Source organism: Triturus cristatus, chromosome 1_2 (genome assembly GCF_964204655.1).
Source record: "Triturus cristatus chromosome 1_2, aTriCri1.1, whole genome shotgun sequence".
Classification (NCBI taxonomy): Eukaryota; Metazoa; Chordata; class Amphibia; order Caudata; family Salamandridae; genus Triturus; species Triturus cristatus.
The window spans coordinates 81,904,397-81,926,552 of NC_140580.1; the positions used below are offsets into that span (position 1 = coordinate 81,904,397).

At 47.3% G+C, this 22,156-nt stretch overlaps 1 protein-coding gene across 4 annotated transcripts in view; it reads right to left on the reverse strand.

Annotated features, from left to right (window-relative positions):
• Positions 1-22,156, reverse strand: part of LOC146866843 (scavenger receptor cysteine-rich domain-containing protein DMBT1-like) — a 289,789-nt gene that overhangs the window by 227,577 nt on the left and 40,056 nt on the right. Inside the window, exons 2-6 of one of the 4 annotated variants that reach the window (XM_085602324.1) lie at positions 9,690-9,731; positions 8,950-8,991; positions 8,094-8,135; positions 6,629-6,670; positions 3,635-3,676 (exon numbers count right to left, since the gene is read on the reverse strand). In XM_085602324.1, coding sequence (XP_085458450.1) covers positions 3,635-3,676; positions 6,629-6,670; positions 8,094-8,135; positions 8,950-8,991; positions 9,690-9,731 — 210 coding nt within the window. The remainder of the gene's footprint in view (positions 1-3,634; positions 3,677-6,628; positions 6,671-8,093; positions 8,136-8,949; positions 8,992-9,689; positions 9,732-22,156) is intronic. The other 3 variants (XM_085602333.1, XM_085602344.1, XM_085602354.1) reach the window with 3 other exon arrangements.

Sequence of the window (22,156 nt, forward strand, 5' to 3'; positions counted from 1 at the left end):
TGGTGGGGTGTGGCACGGTGTGCCTTGAGGGTGCAGGATAATGTGGTTCCAGTGTCTGGACCACAGTCGCATCATCATATGCTTATGCCCACCTTCAGGATTGGCTCTGATTTCCTTGGGCTCCCCCTTTTCTTGGGGTCATGTCTGTCTGCCAGCCGCATCGGTTATGGTGGTGACTCTGGGGTATGTAGACTTAGTCTCTTTGGTTTGTGGCACTGAATGGATTGCATCTCGTGATCCAGGTGTCTTTCTTTGATGCCTTCCCTCCTTCATTGGGCGGGGTAGGGTCAGAGCATTCACCATCTTTTAACTGCTCAGTTCCTTCGATTCTCTCCATCTCAGGGGCACTGGGTTTCAGGCAGGTTTATGGCAGGACTTTTTGTGACAGGCCTGGTGGGGACCATCTGGTACTGTGGTGCTTCGATAGCAGAGCTTCAATTGCGTACAACCAAACAGCATCTCTGCACACTCTGGCAGTGCTCTGGATGAGGCGCCGTGTGAGGCCTCTCTTTTTGGGGGTGTCAGACTGTACCTGGATGTTGCTTGCCCTCGCGAGAAATGCACATGCGTGGGCGTCCGCGCATGCGCATTTGTGTGAAGAAGTTGCCGCCAAGCAGGAAGAGGGAGCCCCGGGATGCCGCACTGCAGGTAAGGTCATTTATTTACTTTTTACATTCTTTAAATTATTTTAAAATGAGGGCGGGCGGGAGGCGGGCGGCGCGTAGTGGGGCTACGCGGAGCGCGTGAGTGTGCGTAGATTTTGCCACACTACGCGCTGCTCCACGTAGCCCCACTACGCCCAGGGTTAATGCCAATATCAAAAATGTTTGTCTTGACTTCTTCTTTCAAAGTTCCATTTTCCCTGCAAGCGAGGGCGAGCATTTGACTACAAATTACAGATCCAAATCTATTTAAACAATTTCCAAAAGCTACAGATGGAGCTTGGTAGTGAATCTGGCGGGTCACCTCTAATCAACTTTAACCTTTGCATGATATCCATTGTATCTATTCCTTGCCCGCTTTTACATGTGCTAAACAGCCTTAAATTGTTTCCGCAGCATCTAGCACCCACCCAAGTCATCCACACCCTCAACAATCCCACTCTCCAGTACTTAATATCCATGAAACACTTCACACTCTAAAACATATGTCCTCTACAAATCATTGTGCCAGACTCACAAAGGTAAACTGAGGAAAAAAGTCTAATTTTACGACATTTGGTATTCAGAAAGGGCATTTACGAATAATAAAGTTAGAATTTGGTCTCAGATAAACTTACGTTTTTGTCTTAAGTTTAAGTGAGACTAAAACTGAGACAAAACTCTAACTTCACTACATGTAAAGGCCCTTTGTGAATACCGAAAGTTGTAAAGTTAGACTTTCGCCTCAGTTTACCTTTGTGAATCAGGTCCATAGTGTCTGGGTGTACTTGAAATGCCGGATCTATATAAACTCAACTTCAGCACTGAGGACCTGATTCACAAAGGGTATCCGCACCCCTGGCGGAGGCTCCACAGTCGTGGGGAGTCTTCGCAATCGGGGCAGAATCTCTGCAATGATAATTCTTATGGCAGAGATTCTGCGTGGAGTGCCGTGACTCCACCACGACTGCGGGGCCTCCGCCATGAGTGCGGAGGCCCTTTGTGATCAGGTCCTCAGAGTTCAAACTTTCCCTCATCTAACATCCACTTTATTGCCATCACTGAAGCAAGGATCCATCAGAAAGCTACTGCCCTTCCACCATGACCAAACGATTTCTATTACACTCGTAGTTTATCATACAAAGTCAGAGTACTACTAAATAAATACCTCACTACCATCGGAAGTTATTCATACGTGTATTCATGTATGTGGATTTGTATAGGAAAACAAAAAAGTGCAGAACAAAGAAGAGCGGGAGAAATATGTGTAGGTCGAGTATGGTCAAAAGTAGAGCACTGTGATAAGAGTGGAGCGTGGGAAGGATTACCTAGTAAGTGTGCAGAGTAAAGGAGGACAAGAGGAAACATGGGGCTGGGTAGGATGTAAGAAAGGAGAGCTACAGGGTCAACCAGGTCTCTTTGCTGTGCCTGAGCAGCCGCAGTGCTACGTGGCGACATGGTGCTTTTTGAAGACGAGAGTCTTCCTTTTCTTCTTGAAATAAAGGGGTGAAGGTGCTTGCCATATTTCAGATAGAAAATAATTCAATCTATTGTGGACATAACATTTGAAGACCCGTGTCTGTTTTTCCGACTGTTTCATTCTTTTCCGAGTCTATAGTCTAGCAATCTTAGAAAAATACAGAGATCCAATACTGTGCACTCATATCCGTAAATCCTGACAGTGTAATGGGTTGGCAGAATCAGCTGCTGGGGGTCTTCGAGAACTGGAGTGATTCAGTCAATTTTCTGAAGGCCTTTAATGAGTTGTGCTGCTACATTGAGAATGCCTCCAGTGAAATCAAATGCGTATCTAGGTGGCCTGCAAAATGAATTTTCCCTATTGGGGTGAGATAGGGCCAACATTTGGGCAGGCTTGCCATCTGGGAGGAATGGACTCAATTTAACAAATATAGCTGATACCAAATTGTTTCATTTTGTTTGTGATGGTGGTTTTGAAGCACAAGGCTGTGTTTTTTTGGATTGTGTACTGTTGTCAAATCGTGGTCGAAAAGCATCTATCTCCATTTAGCCTTTTGTGGACTTGGGTCTGTTTACTATCATTGACAATGGGGCATATTTATGAGCCCCTATCGCCACGGGATGGTCACTTTTAAAGACGTTCCTGTGGCGATACGGGCTTTGCCTTATTTAAAAGGCAGCATTAAGCCACTTAACGTGAAAGGAGTGGGCAATGGATGTTGTGGTGGGCATTCTGCAGAAGGCGGACCTAAGCGAGCCGCCGCCAGTGCCTGACTGGCGAGCCGGCACCAGTCAGGCAGTGGCCAGCATTGCATGCATTCTCTGTTGTGAGAAATGCTGCCATAAGTGTCTGTGAAAGAGCTGCTTACCCCCATGGAGGAGACTGCAAAGGGGGAGGAGAGGGGTCCAGTATCTCGGCATATAGATGAAGTATGAGACAACAAGGTGTAGCTACTTACTTGTAGTAAGTACATAGCATCAGGTAGAGATGCACTTTCTTAATACAGGGGTGTACCCATGTCAGAATGTGCATGCTACTAAAACAATGCTGGGCATTCATTGGGAGATTTCAAAATCTTACTTAAGATATATCTAACTTTCTCATGTCTACATCGGTATTAAAAAAAGCCTGGTTCCATTTTGTCAGAGGTCTGTGTATGAATAATTACTGAGATGGTAAAACGCAGATCTAGATATGACCTTTAAACCAGTTATGAATCTCTGCAAAAAAGCGAACTTGTCACACACATGAGTTTGACATAGGACTTACTGTAGACTGCGCAAACTTTAATAAATACAATCATTAACGGTCCAATAGGAACTACATACTTGCTGCAGGGAAGACGCAAACTTTAATAAAAACAATCATTAACGGTCCAATAGGAACTACATACTTGCTGCAGGGAAGACGCAAACTTTAATAAAAACAATCATTAACGGTCCAATAGGAACTACATACGTGCTGCAGGGAAGACAATCTCTCAAATAAATTTGATATGTTACTTTTGCCTCACCTGATTCGGATTTGCCACTGGGGAATCCAGGAGCCTCTGGAACTGTGGAGAAATATCAGAATAAGATTAGGCAAAATCAATGATGCTCACGGTCACAGTGCAAACATGAGCTACTGGGACAAAGTCATGAAAAACAAAAGAGTGAGGGGCCCATGCTAAATATTTTGAGAAGACCCTCAGGTTCGACCCACCACAAGCATGCTACTTATCTCCTCCCACCTTCCCAAGAAATTGTCTCAAAATGAATGGAGATTTGTTTCTGTCTTACTGAGCCTTTGAAGGGCAAATACGCTGACTCTGCTTTCCGATTCATTTTGGAAAGACTGGGCAGGGGAAGAAGGGGTTGGGGAAGGCTCATTCATCAGTACCAGCAGACGTGTCATAGATGCATGTTACAGCCCTAGGACAAATCTAGATTTGTCCAGACTGTACAGAGCTCACATTCTTACGAGTGTTTCTAATGTTTACGGCTCACCCAATAAGCCCTTAGTTTATAGTGTTATCAATTTTTCATAATGTTCGGACCTCATGGTAGGCTGTATATTGTTCAAGACTAGCAGGGTTTACAGTCACTAAAATCCCATTCATGTATGTTTAATTATTGTGAATATAAATGTTCATAAGAATATTTATATCACCTCTGTTTAGTGGTTGTAGCATATTCTGTTGTTCTTGACTCACCTTGACTAGTTCCAGTATTGGATAATTCAGGTAAACTCTGAACTGTAGAATAAACAAATGTTTAGACTACCTTCGTCAGTGTTTTTGATTTCGCATAAGGAACTATCAATACATGAATAGGAGATCTAGGGCAGATGTACGAAGCATGCATTTTGCGACTCGCAAATTGCGTTGCGTTGCCACTCGCAATTTGTGAGTCACAAAATGCAATGTAAAACAGTGTCTCAGACACTGGTTGCGATTCCCAATGGGGTCGCAAATTGCATGCCTCATCAATATTCATGAGTGAAGCGCAATTTGCAAACCCATTGGGAATGGCTAGCACTCACAGGAATGGTGGCCTGCTGGGGTCAGCAGACCACCATGTCTGGGACTGCTTTTTAAATAAAGCAGTTTAAAAAAAAAAATACATCCCGTTTTCCTAAAAATAAAACGGGATGCATTTAAAAAAGGGCAGGCAGTGGTCCCTGTGACCACTACCTGATCTTAAAAAATATTTTCATACCTCTTTACAAAGGGGAAGGGGTCCCCTTGGGACCCCATCCTGTTTGCAAATGGTTTACCACCCTTTTGAAAAGGGTGGTAAACTGCGAGTGTTTTGCGACCGCAAATGCAGTTGCAAAACAATGGTACATGCCATTTGCACTCGCTATTAGGAAGGGACGCCCTTGGCAAGTCCCTTCCTATTAGCGACTCCCGAAATATCGTTTGCACATGGGGCTGACCTTTTTTGCTGTCGCAAACAGGCAGAATCTCCGTTTGCGACAGCAAAAAATGGCCGTACATCTGCCCCCTAGTGTCCAGGAGGTTCCACACACACAGCTCTCCAAAACAAAAATATTGTAAGGTACAAGTGAGCTGATGTATTTCTTAGTAACGCCAGTGCCCAATGATGATGCATGGTTTGCTAGCATGAAAATGCTTGGCAGAGGACTTTTCCTTGACAGTCAAAGTCACAATTATTTTTATTTGGCCAAATTTATATAAACATAAATGCACAAGGTTAAAAAAAATCACATTATACAGAACAATAAAAAAGAAATTAGAACATCAATAAGTTACTTAATTTTTGTTTAAACCCCATGATAAAAAGCCATCTCGTGAAGCAGTTAATTTCCTCATTTCTCCTCAATTTAATAGCAGCATCAACAGAAAACTGAGTACAGCAGTGCACATTTCAGATGAAGCTAGACTTTGCAAGTGAATCAGTCCTTTTTTAAAGGAAGTAAAGTGCTTGTGCAGAAGAACTGCACATAAAAAACGCCCTCTGAGGGAATGGTACAGAGTACAAATGAGCATAAAGTGCACGGTGAATTGGGAGGAGACAGCATTACATGGGCAACATGGGAAGGAGGCGCACCAAGTGCCTCCTAACGGGACAGCCACCGAAAAGTGAACCATATTCAGTCGCAGCCTGGTCAGATAGAATGTATACTCTGGGTTAGTAATCCAGATCAAACAAGGCTCTATGCCTGTGGTGGTAAATAATTGCATGCACCTAATACCTGAACACGTCGAGAGACCTTTCAAGTCTGAATTCCTCTCTATATGATTCAAAACTTCGTTTGACATTCAGTGGAAGATCTCTTAAGTGTGAGGGCTAAGCACGTCACAAGAGAAAGGGATGCTGGATCAGATTCTGAACTGCCTTGCGGATTGATGCCCTGGTTTAGCCTTAGTACCACCTGCTGTCTGTAGGAAATGCAGGAGTAGAGGAGTCAATGGGCCACGTGGGGACAGGCGTCAGACAGGCACCCTGTAGTACCGCCTGCATTCTGCACAAGTATGTGTAAAAGGGATCTGTTTTTCCTTAAGTGATGCAGTAAATGGGGCACAGCTACATCCTGACTCTCACCAGAAATACGGAGTTGGAGACATCATGGTGTAAAAATTCACTTGAAGGTTATTACTGTATGCACATAGAGGTGCAATTTCTTATTACAGGTGTGTTCTAATATCTGAATGTGCATTTAACTAGAAAAAATCTGTAGCCAATTATAGGCAAATTACAAAGTCTTAATTAAACTTCATTTTTACACGAAATTATAGTTTCCGGTTCATCTATGTCAACGTCCTTGCTCGGTATAAATGCTCAGCTGAAGATACTAAAATATAGTTTGCTTGTACATCGGGTAAGCATCTAAGTACAAAAGTGAACTTAATATACACATGAGCATAACTTGAGGCTTATTGTAGCCTGAGCAAACTGTTTTAATAAATCCACTTCACAGTCGAACAGGCCCAAATGCAGCAGTGAAGAGTATCCCTCGCAAATGTAAAAATATTCCTGTTGAACACTTTCTTTTGCCTCACCTGATTCGACTTTGTCTTTGGAGACATCAGAGGCCTTTGGAGCTATAGAAAACATTAGAAAAAAAGACCAAATCAATGTTCCTGCTCACATTCACTTTGCAAACACAAGCCACTGGCACACAATGGCTTAACACAAAACCATGACAATGGCTTAACACAAACCATGAGTACCCTATGAGAAATATGGTAAGGGAACTCTGATATGAGCCCCTCACATGGCACCACCCATCAGTTACAAACATGCCTCTCAAATACCCCCACCTTCCCCTTAAAATGTCCTAAGTTTACTGAATGTGCAGGTCTAGCTTGCCGCTTCTTTTAAGGGCTCAGAGTATTAACAGCAGAGGGGCTTTAAAGGCTCACACTGTCTTCAGATACCTTTTGGAAGGTGAATGAGGGGTTTTATAGGCTCACACTGTCTTCAGATACCTTTTGGAAGGTGAATGAGGGGCTTTATAGGCTCACACTGTCTTCAGATACCTTTTGGAAGGTGAATGAGGGGTTTTATAGGCTCACACTGTCTTCAGATACCTTTTGGAAGGTGAATGAGGAGTTTTATAGGCTCACACTGTCTTCAGATACCTTTTGGAAGGTGAATGAGGGGCTTTATAGGCTCACACTGTCTTCAGATACCTTTTGGAAGGTGAATGAGGGGCTTTATAGGCTCACACTGTCTTCAGATACCTTTTGGAAGGTGAATGAGGGGCTTTAAAGGCTCACACTGTCTTCAGATACCTTTTGGAAGGTGAATGAGGGGCTTTAAAGGCTCACACTGTCTTCAGATACTTTTTGGAAGGTGAATGAGGGGTTTTATAGGCTCACACTGTCTTCAGATACCTTTTGGAAGGTGAATGAGGGGCTTTATAGGCTCACACTGTCTTCAGATACCTTTTGGAAGGTGAATGAGGGGCTTTATAGGCTCACACTGACTTCAGATACCTTTTGGTAGGTGAATGAGGGGCTTTAAAGGCTCACACTGTCTTCAGATACCTTTTGGAAGGTGAATGAGGGGTTTTATAGGCTCACACTGTCTTCAGATACCTTTTGGAAGGTGAATGAGGGGCTTTAAAGGCTCACACTGTCTTCAGATACCTTTTGGAAGGGCCGGTGAATGAGGGGCTCTGGAGCACTCATCAGTGCACATCTGACGTGTCAGAGATATAGGTTGCACGCCTAGGGCAGCTGTAGACGCGCCCCGACTGTACAGAGCTCACATTATTTCGAGAATTTATAATTTTTAGGGCTCAGACTATTAACCCTAAGTTGGAAAGAGTTAGCAAATTGCATGAGGTCACTGCTCTGACCTCATGGTAGGCTGTATACTGTTCAAGACTGGCAGGGTGTTCAGTAATTTAACGCCCATTCATTCTTTAACTGTTTAATTAGTCCAAAGATAGACTTGTAAGTGTTGTTTTCGTTGAGTTTCTCTTAGGAGCTTTGATAAATTCAGTTGTTCGTGACTCACTTTGACCAATTCCTGTAATGGATAGTTCGAGAGATCTCTGAACTGTGGAATAAACAAACACATATTTAGACCAACATCCGTGTTTAAGTTCACATGAGGTACTGTCAATACATGAATAGATCTAGTGTCCAGGAGGTTGTACATGCACAGCTCTCCAGAGAAAGCTATAGTGATGGATACGTGAGCTGCTGTCTCAGCGCATGGACTGGACTGTTCCCATGAGGCACAGGGTCAGACTGATTTGCATATGGCCATGTCTCAACTGGGGTGGCAGAGTGGGCTAAAGAACGGTGATGGATCAAACCCCGATCTGTTGACTGGGTGTGAGTGTTTGTTTGGTTCTGATGCTCCGTCCATCACCACCCCCTTTTGTACCGTCTCAGCGCATGGAAGCAGGAGACATCTTGTTCAAATGACTTTTTATTAATAAAATACTCCATGCAAGTCGAAATGTTATTTCTGTAAAATTGTGTGTTCTTATATCAGAATGTGCACGTAATTAGAGTAAATGGCGGGCACACATTGAGTGATTGCAAACTCCTGCTTAGTATAAATCTCATTTGTGGTCTGGGAATGTAAAATCTGGTTTATTTTTTAAGAGACCTGTGTGAGGATAATTACTGAGCCGTGAATACTAGGATATATTGTACATGTCAACTGTAAACCAATTAAGCATTTCATGTTGAAAGTGAATCTGGTAGACACACGAACATAACACATAAATCATTGTAGCCTGAGCAAACTGTTTATGAAAAAAACTCCGTCATAATCCTACAAACCTATGCTACGTCCTTCAGTAAAGACCATCATAAATAAAAACATAAAAAATCCAGTGGATCGGTAACCTTTGACTCACCGGAATCGATTTTGTCAATGGCGACTTTCGAAGTCTTTGCATCTATGGAGAAATATTATGAAGGCTTTACACAAGATCACTGCCACGGTTTACGTTCGCAGTGCAAGCATGAGTAACTAGCACACATTCAGAGAAGAAGCAAGAACGAGAGCCCCATGCTTAATGTGTGGAGGAGACCCTGAGATTCACGCCAATCATGGCGTAAATCCTCACGCACTCACCTCCTCCCACCTCCTCCCAACATTTCTCGGGATTCATGAATGTGTAGGTCTGACTTGCTCATCACTGTGAGGTGCTCGAAGTATTATCAGCAGAGGAGAACTGAAGGCGGGTAGTGTTTTCCAGTGCCTTTTGGAAGGCCTGATTGATGATGGGCCAAAATGCCTTCATTCATCGGTGCACAACAGAGGGGGCAGAGATGTGCGTTACTCCCCTCGGACAGTTTTAGATATTTACATAGTGCACAGAGCTCACATTATTACGGGTGGCTTTGCAGTTTAGGACTGCACAAGTAGCAATGTAGGAGTGGGTTATTCCCAAAGTTGGTAAAATTAGTAATTGCATTCCGCTCTGGCCTCACAGCAGGTTGTGCATCTTTCCAAACTGGCTGTACTTACAGTGATTACACGCTTTATCATGTTATAATATTTGTTAAATGAGCATACATATGATTCTCCTTGAGAGCTAAGTCTTGATTTTCTGCTTTGGCGCTGTGCTGTTTTCTGCTGTCCTTGACTCACCTTGACTAACTGCCATACTGGAGGGCTTGGGAGCATTCTGAGCTGTAAAATAATTTTAAAAAAAGGTGAGCATGGTTATCAGTATTTGATTTCCCAATAAGTACTATAAGCACGTGACAGTACATCTAGTGGCCAGAAGGTCCTGAACCCACAGTCTTGCAAAATTAAATAAATAATAAAGCCAGCTCTTATGATGGTGGACAGTGTGCTTGTGTGGAAGGCTGGGTTGAATCTGAGGGTTATTTTTCAAGGACAAATTGGTGAAGGTGAATGTTTGGTGTTGTGTTGTTTTGAAGTGCAATTGTGTTTTGATGTACTGCTGTTGTCTAGGTTTGGTGTTGAAGTTGCTGTTGTTTGCTTCTGTGTGACAATTTGAAGCTTTTAGGTCCCAAACAATCATTGCATGCCCCATAGGACATAATGTACAATAATTGATTGTCATGTGGTGATGAATTCAGCCCTGCTGCAAAATAGCCACCTGCTACAAAATACATACTCTCATAAACTGACCATTTAATGTAATAATTTCCTTCTCAAAATCGCAACAGTCTCTTTTGTAGATCTTTATTGAATTAATCAAATTCTTTATTATTTGTTCCCATTCCCAAGTATTTTTTCAGGCTCAAAAGGATTAATAACAAAAGATATTTAAAAAATCGTGAAATATTATAGCATTTCTTTTTACAAATATATACAATTTGTAAGGAACTGCCCTTTTTGCATGGTCACCCCCCTATTTCTTGTTAGATTTTATTGCTGATATATGGACTCTGTACACTCGGGTGATGCCATCCAGTGCCCATGTTATCTGCTCCGACCCCTGAAAACATGTGGGAATGGCTAAATCCTAAATTTGGTATATTTTAACCTATCTATACGTTCCTAGTATATGGTGCCCAGGGCATGTGAGTTAAATGTCTCTAGTGGACTGCAGAGCCTATTGTGCCACCACTAAAGTGACAGCACAAAGCACGACCCTGCAGCCTGAGCACGTAGTTCTACACTGTAAATTCAACTTGACAAAATACACCGTTTGCCAGGCTTCAAACTTCCTTTTTTTAAACTGTTGGACTTGGCCCTTTTTGCAGGTTCATCCTTGAACTTTTTGCCTTCCTCTTAACCTTTTTTCTGACATGGTGTTGATGGTTCTAGGGCACATTAGCACTGCTGTCCAGTGTAAAATGCGCGTGCTCTCTGTGGTAAACATGGTAAGATTGATCTACACCTGTTTGGCATATTTAATTTACCTGTCAGTACCTTGTAAAGTGGTATCTCAGATACCCAGGGCCGGTAAATTAAATGCTACTGGTGGGCTTGCAGCGCTGATTGCACCAGCCACCAAAGTAGCCTTTCAAACCTGTCTCAGCACACTGCCATTGCAGGGCCTGTGGGCGCAGTGTTACTGCTGCTGTGACGTTACACCTAAAGTGTCTGCCATGTCTGTGACGCCCTTTTACTGCATGTCAGTCACCCCTAAGGGAGGCCCTAGCTAGCCCTATGGGCAGGGTTCATTGTAGGTAAAAGGTAGACATGTACCTAAAGTGGTGACATGTCTTGGTAGTGACACACAGCCATTTTGGTTTCTCACTGCTGTGAGGCTGCCCTCTCACAGGAATGCATTGGGGATTCCCTGATAAGTGTTTCAGTGGTAATTCTTGATATGAGAGGAGTAGCGTGGTCAAGTTTGGTATGTTTGAAATAGTAATAATAAATATTGTGCAATGGTGTGCGCAGATTTATCATCATTATTTTAGAAATACCACTTTTAGAAGTTGGCATTTCTGTGTGCTATGTGTCTGCCTGCCTGATGTGCATTGCATGTCTGGCTCTGGAGTGACAGGGGCTGGTGAGGTGTGTGTGGCTCCAGGGAGGGCAGGGTGAGTCAGCGCTAGTCTGAATAGGGGATCTGCATTTGGAGTAATCGGAGGAGTGGTTCCCTGACCCTGAATAGGTCTGTGCCTGCCTGAGTGAATGCTGGTTCCGCCCCCCTGTGGTGTTCTGATGACCGAGCCCCCACCTGACAAAGGGAAAGAAGAGCCCTGTAAACAAAGTGCACCAATACCCCCCAAAACCACTTGGTACTGGTTCCCCCATCCCTATGCCAAGGCAGAACAAAAAAAATTGTGGTATAAGTACTGGGGCTGTGACCCCATGGAGGTGTTATGCTTCCTTGCAACTTGCTGCTGCTGGGCCCCAGGAGGAAAAGCCACGAGAAACTACCTCCCTGATGGAGGGCCCTGTGTGCTGGCCCACAAGGGCCCAGCTTTGCCCCTTTGAAGTCCTTAGACTCCCGTCCTGCCAGGAGAAGACGAGTGCGTGGACTCTGCAGTGCTGGGCTGCATCGTATCCCGAGGGAATCCCGATGTGGGGATTCCCCTGCATTGCCCGGAGTCGTGGCGGGAGCCCACTCCGCATGTTGTTGCCTGCCTGGAACAGCAGGAGCCTACCCCACATGTTATGCCCATTGGGAGCGGGAGCCCACCCCGCATCTTTGTTTCTTGAGGTGGGAGCCCACCCCGCATTTGTACTCAGTTCACGGCGGGAGCCCACCCCGCACTTCGAAGCTGGAGGAGAGCCACTGCAGAGCGACCCGGAAGCCAGGTGGCTGTGCCTGGTTGGGGGCGTGGCCAGCCGGCAGGAAGGAAGTCGACAATAGCCAGGCCGAGCATGCCCGGAGGTAGGCGGGGCTCCCGTGTGCTGTTGGGAGCCCCACCTGTGGTCGAAATGAGTCGGAGCCTTGCGGGCTCCATTGCCGCCTTCCCCGGCCTCGTGAAGAGAGGGGCGAGTCCCCGGGGATCGTCAGGCCCAGAAGGAGACCCGGAGCAGCAAAGGAGATCCCGGTGAGTAGACCCTACCGAGGCACATTGTTGGTGCCTTCCCACTGAGAGGAGTCCCAAGGAGGAAACCGCAGGAGTCACAAAGAGCCCCGGTGAGTGGGACTCACAGTGAGTAGTGTTGGTGCTCCCTGAGGCACTGTGATGCCGGTGCCAATTACCTTGTGGGGCAAATTGGTTGTAGGAGTCCCCGAGGGGGGGGCTCCAGAGGCATAGTAGTGCCAGTGCCTGTTTCTGCTTCACAGCTGCACCCCGAGAGCGCGGGCAACTGCAACGGAGGGGGTCATTTCTTTTAATGATGAGGAGGGGGTGAGTTGCAACCCACACCCCCAGCGCATTGCGCACAGTGGTTTTTGCTGCATTGGCAGCCAAGGGGCAAGTGGAGGGCCCCAGTTAAGCCCTGACATTCTGGACAAAGGGCATTTGAGCTCCAGTGAAAGGCCAGTTGGCCTGGGGTCAGGTTTGGTACCTGTGTGTACCAGGAGGGCATAAGGCCCTACAGAGATTGCATAATGCGTTTAGGCCTAATGTGGTTATGCCTAATATGGTTGTTGCATAATGTGTTATGCTGATGATGAAGCCAAATGTTATGCATAATGTGTTTTATGCCAAAGTGATGCAGACATAATGCGTTTATGTTGCCGGTGATAACGCTAAGTACAGTATGGTACCAGAAGTTACTGGTTGTTTTATATTTGCTACTTGTGTAATCCCCTGTAAATTATGATCTGGTGCAAGTTGGCACAGTGTGCATTTGTGATTATGATTCTAATGTATTTTGAATAATACAAAGGCTATTTTATTATATAACCTTGTGTGGAGTTTTTTTGTGGTGTGCCTAGTGTGTTGCTGCTGTGTGTGTGTTGCTCAAACTCTTTATACATCGCCTCTGAGATAAGCCTGTCTGCTCGTGCCAAGCTACCAAGGGGGTAAGCAGGGGTTATCTTCGGCGTGTAACTCCCTTGCCCTGACTAGAGTGGTGGTTTTTGCCTGGCTTAGGCGCAAGCCTTAGTCAACCAGATATCCCATTACTAACAAATACCTATAAGTAACCATTAAGGTAGGCAATGAATGCCTATAGGGAAGGGTGCGTGGCATTTAAAAATAGGACACATGCATATTTTTTTACATGTCCTGGCAGTGAACAAATTACAAGGAAAGTTTTTACTGGGCTAGGCCAGCTCTCCCATAGAAAAGCACTGTGTTACATTATATCACCTTAGAATGCATAACTTTAGTTTGGGAATAGCTAGACCTTCGATTTGGGGACTTAATTTAATAGGAATTTCAAATCCAATCTAATTGTCAAGTCAGATATTTTTAAAATGTCACTTTTAGAAAATTGAAATGTTGCTGCCTAAGCCTCTAGTAGCCTTTTCACAGTTAATCCCCAGCTGTCACCTGGCAGCCTGCTGGGAGGTGTGAATGGCTCCCACGAAAGAGAACTAAACAGTCTTGCCATTCGGAATGCCTCTGGGATGTGACCACCAACTACAAGGGCTCCATAGGGGCATCCCCTTTCACAGCAGATGTAACTTACACCAAACTTGCCCATGTCATTGTCCAATTAGCTAGAGTTGCTCCTAGTCTGGTGGGGGCAAAACGTTCCAGAACTGGCTTGGAGGGGAAGTTCCTCATTTTTTTGACATTCCTAAGGGATGTTCCTTGAGCTCTGACCCAGGAAAAAAAGATTCTGCCATGAAGAATTTTGGCTGTGCAAGACACCTTGGGATTGTTTAGTGCCAAATTCCTAAGTGATGATGGCAAAGTAGTTAGGGGTACCCTGAGAACTTTTTTTCTATTTTACTATTGGCCAGGGAGTTTTCCCCACCCACAAGCTAGTACCAGGCATAAAAAAGTGGCACCCCTGGGTACCTTCTTAAGAACATCTCCAGACCTGTGGAAGACTGGAGAAGGACTACACCTGCTATTGAGCCTGAGGAGAGAGAGAGACCTTAAGAGCTAAACCTGCTCCCACTTGTCCCCAGCTACTGACAAGTGAACTTAAAGGGTCAGGTGGCTGGCCTCCTGTTAAACTACAGGGACACAGAAGCTGCAAGAAACCCACCTTCCTAAAGATTTCAGCCTACGTGTTCCTACTAGACCTGGCCTAGACCCTGCTGATGCCTTCCCCTGGAGTGGGTTTAGACCCCCAAATGTCATGGGGCTCTTGGATTAGTACCAGAATATACTCTTCCTACATTTTCAAGGATTTGTGCCAAAAGAACCAGAGGCTACCAACAGACAGCCGCTGAGCCCAAGCAGCCGCTGAACTGCCTGTTGGACCCAACTTGCTGGTTTGCCCCTCTGAAAGGATCCTGACTTCACCAGAACCAATGCTGGGCAGCACCCTGCTAATGACTGTGCCTTCTAGGGTCTGATCTTTGGACTTCACCCTCTCAGAGTTTTCCTGCAATCGACGTTCATAGCCTCAAACTTACCGACAATGCTGAGGCTCTCATGGTCTCCAAGCTCCTCTTCTGACCCAGCAGGCACTCCATACCACACATGTCTTGATGAAAACTTTCTCCAAGAAAAAGACTAAGGACCGGATTTAACGTTTGGCAGATGGCTCATTGTTCCACCAGGTGGACACAGTAAATTATTTGTTCCCCACAGAGGAGGGACCATCTGCCAAATTTATAAATGACTGCCAACCACGAGTCATTGATAATGCTTTGACAGAAACCACCGGACCAAACCTAGTCCCTACATCTGACCTGCTCCTTCGTGGCTGACCTTAACTTTTGACTTTGACATGATCTAGCCTGATCAGATACTCGTGGTTGGCTCTTTGTGATTTTTGGCACTAGAAATCTCTAAAACTTTAAAAAATCATATCTTCAGTTCCCTACATCTGGTTGTTTAAGCATTTTGGTGTCTATTTGCTCATCAAAACTTTTATAAATAGAAGGGGGATTTTTATTTTGTTGTGTTTTCTGCTTATTAACTGTTTTGGTAGTGATACATGCTTTACACATTTCCACTAAATTATGCCTGTCTGCTCTGTGCTACAGTTTACAAGGAATGAGCTCAAGCTTAAATTATAGAGACCTAACTGGACCTGGTAAGGAATAGGAACATTATGACTTGAAGAGGACTACCATCCAGTTCAACTAATAATCCACTTTTACACAAAATTCTTTAAAAAAATGCAACAAAGTTTTCAAGAGTGATTGCCTCCCTATAATGAATGACACACTTGTGTTTATGATGCCACAATTACATGCATTTGCAAAAACCTTATGATACTATGCACTTCTCATCATTTTTCAGGCATATGTTGCCATTGAAAGGGATAGCTTTAACCCCTTCAGCGCTGCGCGGATTCCCCCGCGGTGCTGAAGGGTTCTAGCGCGGGCGTGGTCATGACGGAACGGTTCCGTCATGAGCACAGTTCAACCGATGCTCATGACGGAACCGTTCCGTCATGAGCATCGAAGGGGTTAAATGATTGTCCAGCATATCAACGCTACAACATAATAGCAAGAGGTATCAACGTACAGTGACTGATCACATATGATTTCGTTCATTTGGACACATTTTCGAAATATATGATAATAATTATCTTACACATAGAACACTTTAAAAACAGTCATGTTGTGTTCAATCTCACATTAGCAATCAGTAAATCTGTAACTCATCATGTTTTCTTGAGCCTGAATGAAATTTCATAATCTCACATACCTAATCACACATTTAAAAACTCAAATATCATGGATTTCCAAACATGTTTTTCAAACCCCTGGTATGACCCATGCTTAAGGATTTGATTTTACAATCAAAATCCTGTATGTAATCATGATTAAAGATTAAATATTATACAATCTTGTGTTTATTAGACAGTGTTTTAATTATCAATTATAAAGTAATCCATATTCGCTCAGTGACACACCTCATTTTTGACATCCTTGACCTCAATAGTTCAATTCATCACGATTTAAAACACCCTAAAAGATGTTCAAAAAGTGTTATAAGGGAGGAGGAGCCTAGCACGCATCCAAGATGGTCGCGTGAGCACAGGGCTCCCCGGACCCTCGCTGCTCCTCGGAACTTATCCTGACTTTATCCTGACTTGGTTGACGGATTCTGGAAGATGAACGTTGGCTGAACCCTAAACTCTTTTCAGAAACCAAATCGGACCTGGGAGACCTGATCTATGGTGGTTTGAACTTTTGAGGCCCAACTGATGGCTGCGAAGGTGAACTGTGGAGCCGGGGCATAGTTGAACAACAACGGCATCGGGGCTGTGCCAGCGGCCGTCCCATCACTTTCGGTTTCACTTTTGGATCTCCGAGTGGCTGGACAGTGGAGTTGCTTTGTGCGGCTGGGTTTTCACTCGGCCTTCGCTTGGTGCCTTTGCCTCCGCCTGATACCAGTGTGCCCATTGACTTTGATCCTCTCGCACCGCCACATTGCGGTCTCTGGTACGGCTCGTGTCTGCTTCGCCTGTGCCCCTTCGCCGCTTGCTCGGTGGTCCCCTTCGGCGAGTGTGGTTCAACATGGGTGGCAGGGGGATCCCGAGAGGCGTAAGACCAAGACATCCCTGCGTGGGGGACCGGTCCAGACTAACAACATGGACCGCTACACCCAAGGTAGGGGGTCCCCTGGGGCGGCCAGTGTTCTCCCGGATGACGCTGGTGGTGTTCCGTCCGTCCCTCCGGATTTGTCATTGCAGGACATCATGGGCGCCATTAATGGCATCAAGGAGACCATCGCTAAGCAGTACGAGGCCTTGGCCCGTAAAATCGACATGGTGGCCATTGATGTTACGCTAATTCAGGCGGATCTCCCTAAGACCAATGAGAGGGTTCAATCGCTGGATTTGCGGACGTCCACCCTTGGTACGGAAGTGTCGGACCTGCAGACTGCTCTTGGCGACCTCAAGTCGGCCAACGACCTGATGGCCCGGCGGCTGGAGGACTTCGAGGGACGGGCTCGACGCAATAACATCCGCGTCATAGGTGTTCCAGAGACCTCCGACAATCGCCCGGTTGATCTTATGGTTGAGGATCTCATCCTCAACCAGCTTGCCCCCACTGGCCTGAGTAAGTTCTTTGCCGTGGAGCGGGCCCATCGAGTCCCAGGCGGTCGGCCGCGACCGGGGGCTCCCCCGAGGCCTATTGTTGCAAAACGTTTTCACTACAGAGACCGAGATGCGATTCTGCAGGCCTCACGAGTACATGGCCCGGTCCGATATGAGAACTCATCCGTTAACTTTTTCCCGGACTTCACCCAACTTGTCCAGAAGCAGCGGATGGGCTTCCAGGGGGTGAAGCGTCGTCTCCGGGACCTGGGTCTTAAGTACTCTATGCTTTTTCCTGCTAGGCTCCGAGTGGAATACGAAGACCGGACTACCTTTTTTGACTGTCCTGCGACTGTGAGTGACTGGCTGGATTCTCTGCCGGACCGGGGTGACCGGCCTGGGCCTTCTGGTGGTGCCGAGGGTGGCGGGCCTCTTTCCGAGTGACTTTTGGTCCTTGACTTTGACATTTTGTTTTGTTCGGCTGGGTTCTACTTCTTTTGTACATTTTGTTTAATTATGATCTGTGTTGGGGGCGGGCAGGGACGGGTCCCTTTCCTCCTCCGGGGTCTTTTCGTAGAATGGGGTTTCTAGGGCGACAGGCACACTGCAAGTTGGGGTGGTTTTTTGGACCGCAGGGGTGCAGGGTGGGGGGAGTTGAATTCGGGGGGGGGGGGGGGGAGGGGTTGTTTGGATTTGTGTTTTTTGTTTTCAAGGCGAGGTATTGGCTCTGTTTCAGTTTCAGGTGTCGCGCTATTTGTTGGGGGACCCTTGACCTGCTGGAGGGGATGGGGGGGGACGGGTTGAGATTGATGTCTTGGAACGTCAATGGATTGGGGGATCGTATCAAACGGGGTGTTGTGCTGCAATATTTGCGTCGTTTGACTCCTGATGTGGTATTCTTACAGGAGACGCATTTGGTTGGTAATGTTTGTCATGCCATGAACAGGGGGGGCTACCGACTCGTGGCCCATTCCGGTTTCACCACCGGCTCTAGAGGGGTGGGCATTCTCCTACGATCTTCACTTCCACTAGAGATCACCAGGGTTGTCCTAGACGATAGAGGGCGCTATGCGGCCCTGACTGGGAGGTGGGAGGGACAGTCCCTTTCCTTGGTTTCGGTTTATGTTCCCCCGGGCCTCCAGAACTCCACTTTCTCAGACTTGGGTCGTATGCTGCTTGAGCTTCCTGACAGTCTTTTGCTGATGGGTGGGGATTTTAATTCGGTTGTTTCGGGAGATCTGGATCGCCACCCGCCCAGGGCCCTCCCTGCTGCCCAGGTGTGGCTCGGCGGGCTCTTGGATACCCTCGGTCTGGTGGATTGTTGGAGGTTAATGCATCCGACACAGTGTCAGTACACATTTCTCTCTGGGGCCCATGGGAGTCTCTCCAGATTGGATTATTTTCTTATGCCCGCACCCCAGACTGCCCGGATTCGAGAGGTTAAGCACCTGGCCCGGGGTATCTCTGATCATTCCCCACTGTGGTTGCTTTTTGACACCGGGACGCGGTCCGCTGGGCGGATCGCCCCTATTAACCCTTGGTACTTGCGTGATCCCAAGATTCGTGATAGCCTTGTTAAGTCGATTGATCAATATTTTCTCGAGAATGAGGGGTCGGTGCTGTCCTCAGTGTCCCTGTGGGAAGCCTTCAAAGCAGTGCTCCGAGGGCACGCCCTATCCCAGATAGTGGAGGCTAAGAGGGTTAAGAATGAGGCGGTGGTGAAGCTGGAGACTGAAATATCGGGGCTGGAGGCAGCTCTGGAGACGGGTGTCACTCAGGACGGGCTTCACGCCCTCAGCCTGAAGCAGTTTGAATATAAGTCTCTTGTCACTGACGCTGCCAAGACCATGTATAGGGAGCAGCAGGGTAGGTTGTATGATGCCGGGGACAAGGCGGGTAAACTGATTGCTTGGTTGGATAAGAAGGAGAGAGTGAATCGTGTGGTCCCGGAGCTTCGGGTTTCGGATGGAGTGTGTGTGACTGACCCTGGTGAGATTGTGGAGTGTTTTGCGGACCACCTCCGGGCGGTGTACTCCCCGGTGTCTGATAGAGATGAGGATGACTCTCGTCTCTTGCTGCGGGATATTGCCTTGCCCGGCTTATCCGTCGAGGACCGTGAGCAGATGGAGGCCTCCCTGTCTGTCGATGAGATTGCTACCGCGATTCGTTCCCTTCGCTCGAGCAAGGCTATGGGCCCCAACGGACTGCCGATTGAACTGTATAAACTACGCCCGGATAAAATCGCCCCCTTCCTCCGTCGTATGTTTCTGGAGTTGCTCGAGCGGGGTTCCCTTCCCGACGACCAGCGTCTGGCGACCATAGTTGTGATTCCCAAGGACGGTAAGCCACGAGACCGCTGTGCCTCATATAGGCCTATTTCCCTCCTAAATGCCGAACCGAAAATCCTTGCCAAGGTCCTCGCTAATCGCTTGCTGAGAGTTATATGTGATTTGATACATCCGGATCAATGTGGCTTTATCCCGCATCGTAATACCGCGCTCAACTTGCGGCGTCTCCATGGCGTCCTCGCTAGGGCGGAGTACTTCTCTGAATCGGCCATATTGGTTTCCTTAGACGCCACGATGGCCTTTGATACCATCGAGTGGCCATTCCTTTGGGCCGTCTTGGCGAAGTTTGGCTTTGGGGAGGGATTTATTAGTTGGGTTAAGCTCCTCTATGCTGGACCAATGGCTCAGGTTGTTGTCAATGGGCGGGTTTCTCGGCCCTTCGCTCTCGGGAGGGGTACTAGGCAGGGGTGCCCGTTGTCCCCTCTGCTCTTTGCTCTCGCCTTGGAACCGCTCGCTGCCTGGCTCCGCTGGGAGCCCTCGATCAGAGGGATCCGGTGGGCCCCGGGCTTCGAGGATCGGGTCTCGTTGTACGCGGATGACATTCTCTTGTACCTCACCTCGCCGCGGAAGTCGCTCAATGTGCTTTTTGATGTTCTTACTTCCTTCGGGAGAAATTCGGGTTTGATAATTAACTGGTCCAAATCTTGCGTGTATCCTATCTCCGGTGGCCTTCCTCTCGTGCCGCCTCGGCTTCCGATCCAAACATCTCAATCCGGCTTTAAATACTTGGGGGTGTACGTTTCGTTGGATCCGGCGGTCCGCTACGAGCAGAATCTCCTGTCTTCCCTCCGGCGTTTGAGGGTGGATACGGCTCGGTGGTGTAAGCTGCCCTTGTCTCCACTTGGTCGCGCAGCACTGTTTAAAATGATGTCCCTTCCCAGATTTCTTTACGCACTCCAGAACTCCTTCGATATCATTCCGGCGGCCTACTTTAGGGAAGTGGAGAGTTTGCAGAGGAGACTGGTTTGAGACGGTCGTGCGCGTATCGCTTTGGCAAAGCTGACTCTTCCCTGGTATGACGGGGGCATCGCGCTTCCTGACATTAGAAGGTACTATTGGGCCTCCCAGCTGGCTGCCATTAACCATGCTACGTACGCTCCTGGTTCGAACCCGGCATATGAGATGGATAAATTCCTGCTTCCCGGCGGTAACTATAACAGAGCGCTTTACTCTCGGTCTGCCGGTAGGACCCTCACGGGCCCTACTAGGATTGCGGTACGTGTGTGGAAGGCGGCGAATGTAGCTGTGGGCTGGAGTGAGCGTTTAACGTGTGCTACTCCTTTATTCGCCTCAGAGCGCTTGGGAAGCCTCTGGACAACGAAAGGCTTTGAGCACTAGGATACGATCGGCATTAGCAGAGTGGGGGACCTATGGGTTAAAGGCGCGGTTAAATCCTTCGCGGCGCTTTAGAGCGAGTACGAGCTTAGTGAAAGGGAGTTCTTCCACTATGCCCAGGTTCAGCACGCCCTCCTCTCGGTCTTTGGGGAGGGGACCACGGTCCCTGTCTCTTCGCCTCTCGAGGACCGTATACTCGATGGACACGTCCCCGACAGTACTATCTCCCTGATTTATAAAAAACTAATAAATAATCGGGCTGATCTCTTGGTGCGTCTTCGGGAGGCGTGGACGGGTGATGGGGTTGAGTTGGACGACGAGGACTGGCAGTCTGCGCTGTCATCCCCTAAGGAGGTTGCTATCCCGGCCCGTCTCCGTCTGGTCCAGCTTAAGATTCTCCATCGTGTCTATGTGACGGGTCCCCGTTTGGTCTCGATGGGGTTTTCTGATGACGGGCTCTGTAAGCGTGGCTGCGGGCTCAGTGCCACCTTTCTCCACATCCTCTGGGAGTGCCGCGAGGTGGCGGAATATTGGCGCCAGGTGCATGATGTTATGAAACGAGTCACTGGGGTCGCTCTGCTGCCGGAGGTGCGCCGATGTGTTCTGAATGTGTGGGAGCCCAATGACTATAATGCGGCCCAGGCTAGGTGGGCGGCCCTTGGGAACATGATCGCAAAGAGAGATATTGCGCAGCTTTGGGGTTCCCAACGGCCTCCCACTGTGTCCGTATGGAAGGAGAGCATGGACTGGTGCATGGTCAGGGAAAAGTCGGTGTATGTGGCTCGTGGTAAACCGGGGGCGTGGGGTAGAATCTGGGGTCAGTGGAATGTGTATCGAGGGACTATCTGTTCTCCCCCCCTGGTGGATATGTCTGAGGTTGCCTTGTCCCCCTGATCCTTGAGGGTTCCTTGCTTAATTTGTTCA